This window comes from Hemiscyllium ocellatum, chromosome 2 (genome assembly GCF_020745735.1).
Source record: "Hemiscyllium ocellatum isolate sHemOce1 chromosome 2, sHemOce1.pat.X.cur, whole genome shotgun sequence".
NCBI lineage: Eukaryota > Metazoa > Chordata > Chondrichthyes > Orectolobiformes > Hemiscylliidae > Hemiscyllium > Hemiscyllium ocellatum.
The window spans coordinates 42,520,239-42,533,700 of record NC_083402.1 but is presented as its reverse complement, the minus strand read 5'-3'; the positions used below and the strand labels follow the sequence as shown (position 1 = coordinate 42,533,700).

The following is a 13,462-nucleotide window of genomic DNA, read 5'->3' as shown; positions in this document are numbered from 1 at the left end:
CATCTTAGTTTTATCTAGAGCTAGCTTTTGATTTTTGGGAACAAGGTTTTCATTTTCACATAAGTATAGGATTTTTCCTTACTTAATTGGTATTTCTTTTTAGTTGTCTCATATTTGACGCAATGAAACAGAAATCAGACAGATGTAATAAGCAGTTAATGTTGATTTGTAACCAACAAATTAATTTCTGCATGGGTGATCATGATAATGGGTATCACATTTCTGGAGGGCCACTTGTGGCTAACGAGGCTTAAAACCTGTGAATGATGGATTTCTGTTGCTGAATTAATTGTAGACTACAGATATGTAATTTGAGAAAAAGAACATGTAATCAGAAAAATAATAAGCACAGGTGATGTGAATATAATTAGTTACAACTGAGATGGATTACTTACAGATGCTTGTTCATTAATTGTGAAATTACTATACCGATGCTTCACTGCATATGTCAAAGGGGCTTGTATTTTTCTATCAGCTTCCTGTTTGTCATGTGTATTTACTTGCTGTTATATTTACAGTACCAGCTTCAGAGAGGCATTTAAAATCATGAAGAGTTTTGATCAAGTAAATTAGTAGAATTTGTTTTTAAGAGTCAGTCAACAGAGGACAGATTTAAGGTAGAAAAAGACAGAAAAAATACATAATTACCTGGAAGGAAGCACAAAATTACTTTAAAAAGAATACATAATAAATTAAAAATGTTATTGTGGTTATAGGGAAAAAGCATGGGTGTAAGGCTAATTAGATAGCTCTTCGAAGGAGCTGGAAAAGTTCAATGTGACAAATAGCTAAGCTGTATTAAAATATGAAGCTTCTTTTTACCCTAGATAGGTGTCAAGGTGGCAGCAACCGTTTTGTTGATTAATCTGAATTTTCGCGAGTTATTTGTCAGATTTAAGGGTGATTTTACTTGCTGTTATTGTGCATTCTAAAGTTTGGTCTGTAGTGTACAGTCTCCAAGACTGGGTAGGTTAAATAAATATTTGTGGTTTAAAGATGCCAGATTTGGATTTTTTTTTGCTGTTTCAGGCCTGTGGAGAAACAAGAGGAATCGAGGGCCAAACCAAACTCTGCAGCAAGGAGACGGTTCCAGAAGCCTAAGCCAAACTTGGGAAAAGCAGTTGTGTTAATTGATGAAAAAAAGATTGCTCCAGAACAAGACAAAGTTATTACAACCGAAGAGGATCTAGATTTCAATCCAAATATCCCTGTTACTGAAGTTTGTGAAGTCAGTGAGAGGACTGGATCTGATCCTTATTTTGCTTCAGATGTACAAACTGTGGATACTTTAATAGCCAATAAAAAGCAGGTACAGCAGGATGCAGTGCAGGGTTCATCAGGAGCCAGTGAATCAATGGTCCCAGTATCTCAGGTATACCTGAAAGCTAGTGTCTTTTATTTCTGATATCATTTTGATGAATCTATAATTTGTACTCTTTGCTTTTAATATTATTTTTACAATGATACCTGGAATTGAATGCAACAATCTTCAGTATGGTCTACCTATTATCTCCCCAAATTTAACATTCTCCTTTCGTGCTTTTGTGGCTCTATCTACCGCTCAAACTTTCATTAAGTGATCATCTGCCATACACTTCAGTATTTTTCAATTTAGTTTACACCCTTTTTTTTTAATCAAAGTACACTGCAGCACAATAAACTTTATGTTCCATTCATCTCTATGTTTTGTAAGCCAGTCTGTGCTTAATGAAGTTTTCACAACTTTTACATGTTTTTCTTTTGTGCATGACGATTATAATTCTGTATTCACTCTATTAGTATCCAATTTTTTTTGTAACTTTAACTGTGCTATAGCAGATATGCAGTACTAACTACTTGCCTGTGACACACTTCATATTTTGCCTCATTCTCCTTCAGACGAGATGCCCTTACCTGCTCCCTTTGCTCAAAATCTTTGAGGTCACATGCCCTTGGTTGGAGATGTACCCTGCATGTTTGGATTAAGTGCCGGTATCTCTCAATGCAGGCTTCATCTCTGCCTCCTATATTCTAATCCCTTCAAATATGAAAGTTGAGCATTAACATAATTATTTAAAGAGTCTTATAAATATCCAGTTACATTTCAGTGCTGACCTCTCTGTTAGGTGGACTCATACATTTTTCTGCTGTGTGGTACACTTGGTGTACAGAATAATCATTTGCAGGTAAATTGAATTAGTGTACTTCCACAATAAAAATAGACACTTATGAAATCAATAGCTAGGTTATTGGCAGCTTAGACCAAATATTTACACTGTATTTGATGTTGAAACGTCAAAATGGAATATTAAATTTAAAAAAACAAATATTTCAGTACTGTATCTTAAGTTACTCTTAAATCTCTGTTTTAGACAATGCAGGTAGATAGTATAACTTTCTTATTAACCTGTTTGTTTGTGGTACGAAACTTGGATATTTGTCTAATTTTAAAAAACTTTGGTTTTTAGTCAAAAGTGCAGTCTCTGGAGGCAGCCACTAATTCTATGGAAATAGAGACACAAAGTATTATGGCTTTAGATTCTGAGATGTTGCGAAGAGGCTGCCAGGATTCGAACAAAACGCAGCGATCAGGAATGCCATCTGAGTGTGACGGTCAGGAAGAACATGAAGATTTGAAGCTGGATTCCATTCAGGACAACATTATTAGCAAACCAACTAGGTATTGTGCAAAGAAAAAGGGTACACATTTTGACAATTATATATTATTGAAAATGAAAAAGAAGATTTGGAAGACCTCCGTATCTCAAACATTGAATGTTCTATTTTTCTGATGAATGCCTCGTTATCGAGAAATAAGCTTATCATGTAATTTGCCATTGTGTCATAGGGATAAGAGTGATATATGATTCTGTTCCTGTTTTGAACTTATTTCTCTCAAATTACAGTAAGAATATTGCCATTAGCCTTTACTGTCCTAAATTGTGGGAGGAACAAAATTAAGGAATGCTCATTCCACATTGACCACATGGGAGGTGACCCTTTGAGCATGTAATCTCATTTGACAATTATGTCTGTATTGACGAATAACAAGTTGACCTGAAGAATGAACATAAGAATATAACCTAAGAAATAAAAGCAGGAGTAAGCCATCTGGCCCTTCAAGCCTGCTCTGCTATTAAATAAGATCATGGCTAATCTTTGTATGGCCTCAGCTCCATTTTGCTGCCCTCTCACCCTAATTCCTTCACTCTTCAAAATTATCTATCTTTGTTTTAAAAACATTCAATGAGGAAGTCTCAACTACTTCACTGGGATAGCATTCCATAAATTTACAACCCTCTGGGTGAAAAGGTTCCTTCTCAATTTGGTCCTAAACCTGCTCCCCCTAATTTTGAGGCTATGCCCTTTTGTCTTGGTTTCACCTGCCAGTGGAAACGTCCTGTCTCCTTCTATCTTATCTATTCCCTTCATAATTTTATATTTTTCTGTAAGGTCCCCTCTCCTTCTAATTAATGAATATAACCCCAGTCTACTCACTCTCTCCTCATAAGCCAACCCCCTAAACTCTGGAATCAACCTAGCGAACTTCCTCTCAATCCTCTTTAGTGCCAGTACATCCTTTCACAAGTAAGGAGACCAAAGCTGCATGCAATACTCCAGGTGTGGCCTCACCAGCACTCTGTACAGATGCATAACCTCCCTGCTTTTAAACTCCATCCCTTTAGCAGTGAAGGCAAAATTCTAGTTGCCTCCTTAATTACCTGTTGTACCTGCAGACCAACCTCTGTGATTCATGCACAAGGGCACCCAAATCCCTCTGAACAGCAGCATGCTGCAATTAATTTTACCATTCAAATAATGGTCCTTCTTACTGTTATTCCTACCAAAATGGATGACTTGACATTTATTCCATCTGCCAGACCTTTGCTCACTCACTCAAATTATCTATGTCCCTTTGCAAAGTTTCATAGTCCTGTGCACACTTTGCTCTACCACTCATCTTAGTATCATCTACAAGCTTTGCCACACTTTTCGGGGTCCCCCAATTCCAAATCTTTTATGGAAATTATGAATGATTGTGGTCCCAAAACTGTTCCCTGAGGAACATCACTAGTCACTGATTGCCAACTAGAAAAACACTCACTTATTCCCACTCTTTGCTTTCTATTAGTTGACCAGAACTCTATCTCTTATAATACATTGCCCGTAATGCTGTGCATCTTTGTTTTATGCAGCAGTCTTTTGTGCAGCACCTTGTCAAATGCCTTTTGGAAATCTATATACACCACATCTACTGGATCGCAGTTGTCCATTGTGCTCATAATGCCATTGTAGAATTCTATTTGATTAATTAAACATTATCTGCCCTTCATAAACACATGCTGCACCTGCCCAATGGGACAATTTCAATCTTGATGTCTTGCTATTTCTTACTTTAATAAAAGATTCAAGCATTTTCCCCACTACAAAAGCTAACCTAACTGGTCTATAATTTCCCATTTTTTGTCTCCCTCCATTTTTAAACAGTGGAAAACGGCAAATGTATGCCAATCTGCTGGAACTGCCAGAGTCAAGCGAATTTTGGAAATTACCACAAGTGCATTTGCTATCGCTCCCGCCATCTCTTTTAGTACCCTGGGATGCATTCCATCAGGGCCAGGAGACTTGTCTACCTTTTAGGTCGATTAGCTTGCCCAACATTACCTCTTTCATGATAATGATTATTTCCAGATTTTCACCTACCTTCATTTCCTTGTTATTCTTGTGAAGACTGACACAAAATACCTGTTCAATGCCTTGGGCATTTCCTCATATCCCATTACTAAATGCCCTTTCTCATCCTGTAATGGACCAGTGTTTACCTTAGCCACTCTTTTTCAGTTTATATATTTATAGAAACTTTTGCTATCTATCTTTATATTCTGAGTTAGTTTACTCTCATAATGTATTTTACTCTTCTTTGTAGTTCTTTTTTGTAGTTTTCTGTTGACTTTAAAGTTTTCCCAGTCTTGTTTCCCGCTGGTCTTTGCCACTTTGTATATGCCTTCTCTTTTAATTTGATAGTATCCCTTATTTCCTTAGATACTCATGGCCGATTACCCCTTTTCCTACAGTTCCTCCTTTTCACTGGCCTGTACATCTGCTGAACACTTGGAAAAATTGCTTTGAAAGTCCTCACTGTTTGTCGACTGTCCCACCATAAAGTCTTTGCTTCCAGTCTAGTTTAGCCAACTCCTCCCTCATCTCGTTGTGGCCTCCTCTGTTTAAGCACAGGAACTTGGTATTGGAATTTATCTTCATACTTTCTATCCATATTCTAAATTCAACCATTCTGTGATCGCTTCTTCCAAGAGGATCCCTGGCTTATGAAATCATTACTTATTCCTGTCTCATCTTAAGCTGATTAATCAACAAACTTCACCATTGATTACACAAAGTTCAACACCATTCGCAACTCCTCAGATACTGAAGCAATCCATGTCCAAATACAGCAAGATCTGAAAAGTATTCAGGCTCAGGCTAAACTGGCAAGTAACATTCATGTTCCACAAGTGCCAGGCAATGACCATCTCCAACAAGAGAGAATCTAAACATCATCTCTTGTTGGAGGTGGTCATTCAATGGCATTACCATCTGTCAATTTCTTAGGGTTTACTATTGACCAGAAACTGAACTGGATCAACACTATAAATATAACAGCAACAAGAGCAGGTGAGAGGCTGGAAATTCGGCATCTGAGAAACCTTTTTATGACTCCCCAAAGCCTGACCACCATCTATAAGGCACAAGTCAGGAGTGTGATGGAATTCTTCCCACTTCTCTGGATGGGGACAGCTTAAGCTTGACACCATCCAAAGCAAATCAACCCACTTTAGCAGCAGTGTTTACGATCTACAAGATGCACTGCAAAAATTCAGCAAAGCTCCTTAAACAGCATCTTCTAAACCCATGACAACTTCCATCTAGAAGGCTGTTGATAGCAAATATATGGAATCACCACCACCTGCAAGTTCCCTTCCAAGCTACTCACCATCCATACTTGGAAATGTATCACTGTTCCCTGGTCCAATGCCGTTGGATCAAAATCCATGAATTCCCTTCCTTGTGGCATTGTGAATCTATCTACAGCACAAGGGCTGCAGCAGTTCAAGAATGCAGCTCACCATCACCTTCCCGAAGACAACTAGGGATGGGCAATATATATTAGCCCAAGCAATGTCACCATGTCCCGTTACTGAATTTAAAAATGCACTCTTGAGATCTAGGAGCATTCCAATCACTTTTGCTGCAGTCCTTCATTAAAGAGAAAGGAATATTGTCAGTACATCTAATTTGCTTCTGTTCTTATACTAGTAGCTTCCTTCTTGTAAACACAACTTCAAATTAATTACAGTGCTTCAGTGATGCAAAGGTAACTAATATTGCTGGTGAACATTTGAAACAATGTTATCTGAAGTAGCGTTGTTCAAAATACAGCATAAGTGGGTTTATATTGCAGTAAACAATGAAGACACAATATTATCCTCAGTTTTGGTTGATTGTACCAAACTATTGATTATATTAAAATATGTTTTAGATACTGTTGCTTAAAATCCAAAAAAGTAAAATTCTTTTTCTTTTGCAGGTCTGGAAGGCAGCCCAGACCAACAGCGTTTTATAAATCTTCAGCAGAACATAAACCATCAGCAGCTTCTCCATTATTACCTGAGGCAGAAAGTGAGGATAAAAGCAGGAGTAGACGTGCTCGGTCTCAAAAAACTAAACCCAAAGTCAGCAAAAGCTTGAGTAAGAAAGAGACTGTAACTAAGAATGCTGGGAAAGGTCAGGGAATTTCAAAAGCGAAACTTGTGACCTTGAGAGCATCCCAGGAAGATGATGATGATGATGAACCTGAGCCAGTAGAAGAGGATGATGTCTATCTCATCAATCCTGAGGAGGTCAACAAAGTTCCAGCTTTTGTGCCAATCAGCTTACGATCTCCTGAACCTGTTCATGCTGAAGTTGAGGAAACCATGGAAGAGGTATGGTGCTAAATGCTTGGAAATGTGCTGTTTAAATCACTGCATGGCTGTGCTTTCTTAGTTAAAGTATCTACGTTTTTTTTGTAGATGCAAAGTCATGACTATTGTGTAGTTAAGAATAGTATTTTGGTGTATCTGGCTGCTCTTACTAACCATCATGATTGCCATTTCTTTCTATTGTGTAACTAGTAGTGTTTTGGACTGTAGATATTAGTCCAAATGTTTTATTCAGAATTACTACAAATTCACATAGCTCTTTTCTTTCCTTACACACACTGTTCAGTGGCAGAATTCCTTCAACAGCATAAGAAAAAGGGGGTAGGACTAAGTCCTTCAACCATTCAAGCCTTGTTATCCATTTGATGAAATAGTGCCTGAATTTGATGAAATTGAACTTCGAAACTATTTTCTTGCACCATACCTGTATCCCTTGATGTTCTTAATCTGTGCAAGTGTAAAATTCTCAGTCTGTTATGTACTCAGCACTGACCTTGTACAAACCTCTGGGCAGAGGATTCCAAAGATTTATCACCCGAGTGAAAAAGTTCCTCCTCATCTCAGTCCTAATTGTCCAGTCCTTTATTCTGAGACAGTAAGCTCTGCTTGAAGTGCCTTCACCCTCCAGGGGAAACATACTTTCTACATCATCTCTGTCGATTTCACATGTTTGAACACAGTCAGTTCTCATTATTCTAAACTGCAGAGAAAGTAGGGCTTGTCTTATCTAATCTTTACTCATAGGACAATTTCCCCTATCTTAGAAATTAGTTTGATGAACCTTCTTGGTGAATTCTGTCCATGGTATAATCTTCCTCCGATAAGGAGGCCAAATCTGTGCACACTTCTGTAGGTGTTAGTTAGTAAGTTTGCAGATGACACCAGAATTGGAGGTGCAGTGGACAGCAAAGAAGATTACCTCAGATTACAACGGGATCTTGATCAGATGGGCCAGTGGGCTGAGAATTGGCAGATGGAGTTTAATTTAGATAAATGTGAGGTGCTGCATTTTGGGAAAGCAAATCTTAGCAGGACTTATACACTTAATGGTAAGGTCCTAGAGAGTGTTGCTGAACAAAGAGACTTTGGAGTGCAGGTTCATAGCTCCTTGAGAGTAGAGTCGCAAGTGGATATGATAGGGAAGAAGGTGTTTGGTATGTTTTCCTTTATTGGTCAGAGTATTGAGTACAGGAGTTGGGAGGTCATGTTGCAGCTGTACAGGACGGTGGTTGGGCCACTATTGAAATACTGCATTTAATTCTGGTCTCCCTGCTACAGGAAGGATGTTGTGAAAGTTGAAAGGGTTTAGAAAAGATTTACAAGGATGTTGCCAGGGTTGGAGGTTTTCAGCCAAAAGGAGAGGCTGAATAGACTGCAGCTGGAGTGACAGAGGCTGGGAGGTGACCTTTATAGTGCTTTATAAAATCATGAGGGGCATGGATATGGTAAATAGACAAGGTACTTTCCCAGCGGTGGGGAAGTCCAAAACGAGAGGTTTAAGGTAAAAGGGGAAAGATTTCAAAGGGACCTAAGGGGTAACTTTTTCACACACAGGTGGTGAGTGTATGGAATGAGCTGCCAGAGGAAGTGGAGGAGGCTGGTACAATTATAACATTTAAAGGGCCTCTGGATGGGTATATGAATAGGAAGGGTTTAGAAGGATATGGGACAAATGTTGACAAATGGGACTAGATTAATTTAGGACATCTGGTCGGCATGAACAAATTGGAACGAAGGGTCAATTTCTGTGTTGTGCAGCTGTATGACCATATTTAAAAATGATAAAAGGTAAAGGATGATTTTTCATGGTTTATCCACATTTGACACACTGCAGAAAAACACCTTGGTGAGGCCAATGGACCAGAAACATGAAATAAGCTAATAAGAGGTACAACAAAATGTTTAAAATGAACCACAGAAATAAAATGTTTGTATCACATTTACTTCTCTTTCAGCTAAATAATTTGTCAGTTCTTTACACAACATGCGGTGTACTGCAGCATCAATGTTGTATACTTAAAGCTAGACAATTTGATGCCCCTATGTTGATCCCTAATCTCAGTCATGCATTTGTGTGGAAACATCACACAAATGTTTCGTTAAACAAAAATCTTCTTAACTCTGTCTTAAAAACATTCAATGACTCTACCTCCATCACGCTGAGGAAGAGTGTTCTGAAGACCAAAATACTAAATATACTAATTCCCAATATACTAGTGAAGAATCATCTAGATTTGAAACGTTAGCTTGCTTTCTCTCCATGGATGCTGCCTGACCTGCTGTGATCGCCACAGTTTTTGTTTTCAGTACAACAAAGTATCACTAAACTTTACGAGCCATTCCACTTGTAATAACATACAAAATTCTACTTCATCTCTAACCACTCGCTGTACTTGAACATTAATCATTCATGATCCCTCTGTAACTTAGAGATCTGCAAACTATTTCCACTTTAATAATATATTGCTTTTCTATTTTCCCTTCCAAAGCGGACAAGTTACATTTCCCACATTATACTCCGGTGGCCATTTCTTTCCCACATTCACTTATATCCTTTTGCAGTCTCCTTATGTTCTCTTCACAATTTACCTTCCTACCTATCTTTGTACCATTGGCATTAGTAAGGCCTGTAAGGCTGAATGGTTTTCAAATGAAATCACTTGCATACTTTGGAACCTACTGTTCGCTGTCAGTAACTCCTTATAATAACCTAAAAAAACTCTTATTAATGAGAATTTGAAGCAAGCAAGGCATGGCAAGAGAATCAGTTTAGCTCAGTTGGCTGGATCGTTGGTTTACAGAGTAGTGTGATGCCAACAGCGTGGGTTGAATTCCCATCACCGGTTTGAGTTACCATGAAGGACCCCCCTCCTCAACCTCTTCCCTGGTGGCCCTCAGGTTAAATCACCACCAATTGCTTCTGTCTCTAATGAGAGAGCAGATGGTCTGGTAAGACAATGGCGAAGCAACAACAATAGTTGTTTTTCAATATAGTAGCGAAATTAATAGACTTTAAAGTAGATTAATGCTCTGGACCTGATGTTCTACAGCTCTGTGTTGAAAGAAGTGGTTGTAAAGATAGTTGATGCATTGGTCGTCAAAATTTCAAATTTGATTAAATCTGGATTCTGGACTGGTTCCAGAAGATTGGAAGGTTACAAAAGCAACCCCACAGTTAAAAAAAGAAGGGAGAAAGAAAACTGGGAAAGACAGACCTGTTAGTCTAACATCACCCATAGGTAATGAGCTAGAATCTATAATAAAAGATGTGGTAAAAGTACACTTCGAAAATGTTTGGTTGGTGGAGTCAACATGGATGTACAAAAGGGAAATATGTTTCACACACTTGCATGTCACTAGTGAAGTAAAGGAGGGTAAATCCAATGAATGCGGTATATTTAGATTTCAGAAAGCTGTTGATAATGTTCCACATAAGAGAGTAGTAAACGTAATAGAGCATGTGGGGTGGGGTGTGAGAATTATGCTCGTATAGAGCGTGGACAGAAAATAGACAGCAGAACTATATCCCTAATTTGGATGTAGGAATTACTTGCAATATTTCCAAGTTTGCAAATGACTCAAACTAGGCAGAGTACAAGTTGTAAGATCAGACTAAACGGGTGGCAAAAAATTTGCAGATGGAATACAATGCGGGAAAAAATGAAAGGTTAGCCACTCTGGTAGGACAATAGAAATTTCAGTGTACTTCTTAAATGAAAAGTGACTGGGAAGTGATTAAGTTCAAAGGGACTCAAGTATCCTTGGTCATGAGTTATGGAAAATTGACATGAAGGTACAGCAAGCAATTTAAGGTGGCAAATGGTGTACTGGCTTTTATTACAAAAGGAATTGAGTAAAAGTGTAAAGATGTCTTATGAAGAGCTCCACACCTAGACTCGGAGTCATAGAGGTGTAAAGCACGGAAACAGACCCTTCGGTCCAACCCGTCCATGCCGACCAGATATCCCAACCCAATTAAGTCCTACCTGCCAGCACCTGGCCCATATCCTTCCAAACCCTTCCTATTCATATACCCATCCAAATACCTTTTAAATGTTGCAATTGTATGAGCCTCCACCACTTCCTCTGGCAGCTCATTCCATACACATACCACCCTCTATGTGAAGAAGTTGCCCCTGAGGTCTCTTTTATATCTTACCCCCCTCACCCTAAACCTATGCCCTCTAGTTCTGGACTCCCCGACCAATGTAACATGATGTGGCGCAAATGTTGGTTGAGACTTAGCACTGCAAGCCTTGGCCAGTTCTTGCTGGTGGGTGGTATTGTACACTAGTCTAGAGCCTGACCCTAGAAAAGAAATGCAAATTTTGAAATGTTTTATTTGGAAAGTTTTTGTTTCTGTCTTAATACTCCCATTTATCTCACAGCTTGAAATAGCAGTTAATGTCTCAGACAAGAACTATGACAGTGAAACTGAACAGGCACTCCATGAGTCACCTGATAAAAGTGAGCCCAGTCAGTCATGCAGCTTAGCTGCAGAAGAAGATTACAATCCAGCAACTTCTGATCAGATTGAACTTTTTGTTGTAAGTTAAGTATTTTGTTTCAATAATTGTTTACTGCAGGACTGTTTTTGATAATAGAGTTGGGACTTAAGGAATATAATTTATGCTTCCTGTGCTCTTGAGTGAATAATTTGTAGGGAAAGCAAAGTTAAAGTTAGGTTTAAAAATGTAATATTCAACACCAGGCTAATCAATTTTTTTGATTTCTCTTGTGTTTCATATTTGTAAAAATGGAAGGTGCAAATCCATATTTGTGAATAATACTTGGTATTTTAGAAATCTTTAAAAATGCCTAAATATGGAAGTTGATGAATATTCTTGTGTTGACTATTTTAAATTATATTGTCCGTTCTCGTTCTAATGGCATCAATTATATTATTCATTGTGCATGAATATATTCTAACTTGTATTATTACAATATCAAGTATTTTAGAATTCCAAATGTAGTAAACTGAATAATTAATATATATTCAACTGATCTTTTGAAACTAACGTTTTCTTACCAGAACATTGAACTTTAACGTTCATCTTTTCACAGGAAGTTATTGAAATTGCAAATGAAGATACAAGTCAAGGTAAGATACATGCTAATTAATTTTAAATACTTTTATTCAATTAATGTAGGAAATTATTATTGAATAATCAACATCACAAATTTCAATTTGAGGTTTAGACTTTGAGGCATTTCTCTGAATCATTACTAATAATAAATAAAGTATTTAAGAGTAATTGAACCCACATCAGTAACAAATGGCTTGACCTTCCAATTGGTCAGATTAAATATAGAAATTAAAATACCCTCTGGTTTTGCTAACTGATTCCATTACAACCTGCCAGTACTGTCTAATTTTTTGGAAGTGGAATACTAATACTGTGACTGATTTGAAGAGCTATGCCAACCCTGTAGTTGAATAAATGAGTCCCCAACTCACTATCACTGTCCTTACTGCGTGTGGCTGTCAGATAAAATTCTGTCACAGTTTGAGAATTGAACTTACTCCTTTGGGTATTTTTCTTTTGTGTACGTCAGAGTATGACTAACAAAAGCAGTGTATTTCTGATTCTCGTTAGGAAGAATGCATCCTACTAATTAATTGATGCTGTTGCAATTTTATTATAGTCTCTTAAGGTCATTCTGTTCAGTATCTCCAAATACTGAAGAATTACATGTCTATTAAGCATTCTGATAGAGTTTGAAAATATTGTTTGACAAAACTATATTGTGTGTTTGCAAAGGAGTCTCTAGGAATATTTAAAATCACATTATATGATGATGACATCGTCATTGCTAGATTCTAGTGAGAACTGGATATTTTGTGGCCTGGTTTGTTTTCGGGCTAGAGTGCTCAATGCTTATGAAGTGTTGTGAGTTCTCCTTTTAACATTGTTTTAACTTGTAATTTAAGACTGGGCACAGATTTTATTAAATGTTTGATTCTAATGAATAACCAACAGCTATTCTGTATAAACAATTGGTATTAAGGTAAGAATTATTCTGGTTACTGTGTGACAACATTAGAAATGCATTCCAGAAAAATGTGTTTGATGTCACCAAATACTTAATAAGCAGAGGAGTTCTCCTGTAGTAATGTTAATTTTAAATCTGTGTTGTTGCCCTTTTAGAAGAGGAATATCCTGATACAGAGCCAGGTGATGATTTACAAGATGCTGTGTGCGCAAATGTAAGCTATGTGGATCAGAAGAACTTGGAGCAGGAAACTATCCTTGGTAGTGATCCTCCTCCTATGCCGATTGTAGAGCATGACACTGCACCTGATGTAACTGATGTATGCACTGAATCTAGCAGACTTGGTGAGCAACATATTCCAACAGAGAAAAATGTGAAGGATGGGTTTGATTTGGAAGAACTTGCTCTTCCTAAAGAAGATTCTCACAATGCTACTGTTAGGTGAGGTCACTGATGTTGTGGTTGTGAAGGATAAATTACTTATTCCATGAATTGTGATTCATAATGTT

General features: G+C 37.7%; 1 protein-coding gene across 1 annotated transcript in view; it reads left to right on the top strand.

Annotated features, from left to right (window-relative positions):
* Positions 1-13,462, top strand: part of LOC132822870 (transcription factor TFIIIB component B'' homolog) — an 81,552-nt gene that overhangs the window by 42,371 nt on the left and 25,719 nt on the right. Inside the window, exons 15-20 of the mRNA XM_060836251.1 lie at positions 1,030-1,372; positions 2,448-2,659; positions 6,566-6,962; positions 11,348-11,506; positions 12,024-12,060; positions 13,109-13,394. Coding sequence (XP_060692234.1) covers positions 1,030-1,372; positions 2,448-2,659; positions 6,566-6,962; positions 11,348-11,506; positions 12,024-12,060; positions 13,109-13,394 — 1,434 coding nt within the window. The remainder of the gene's footprint in view (positions 1-1,029; positions 1,373-2,447; positions 2,660-6,565; positions 6,963-11,347; positions 11,507-12,023; positions 12,061-13,108; positions 13,395-13,462) is intronic.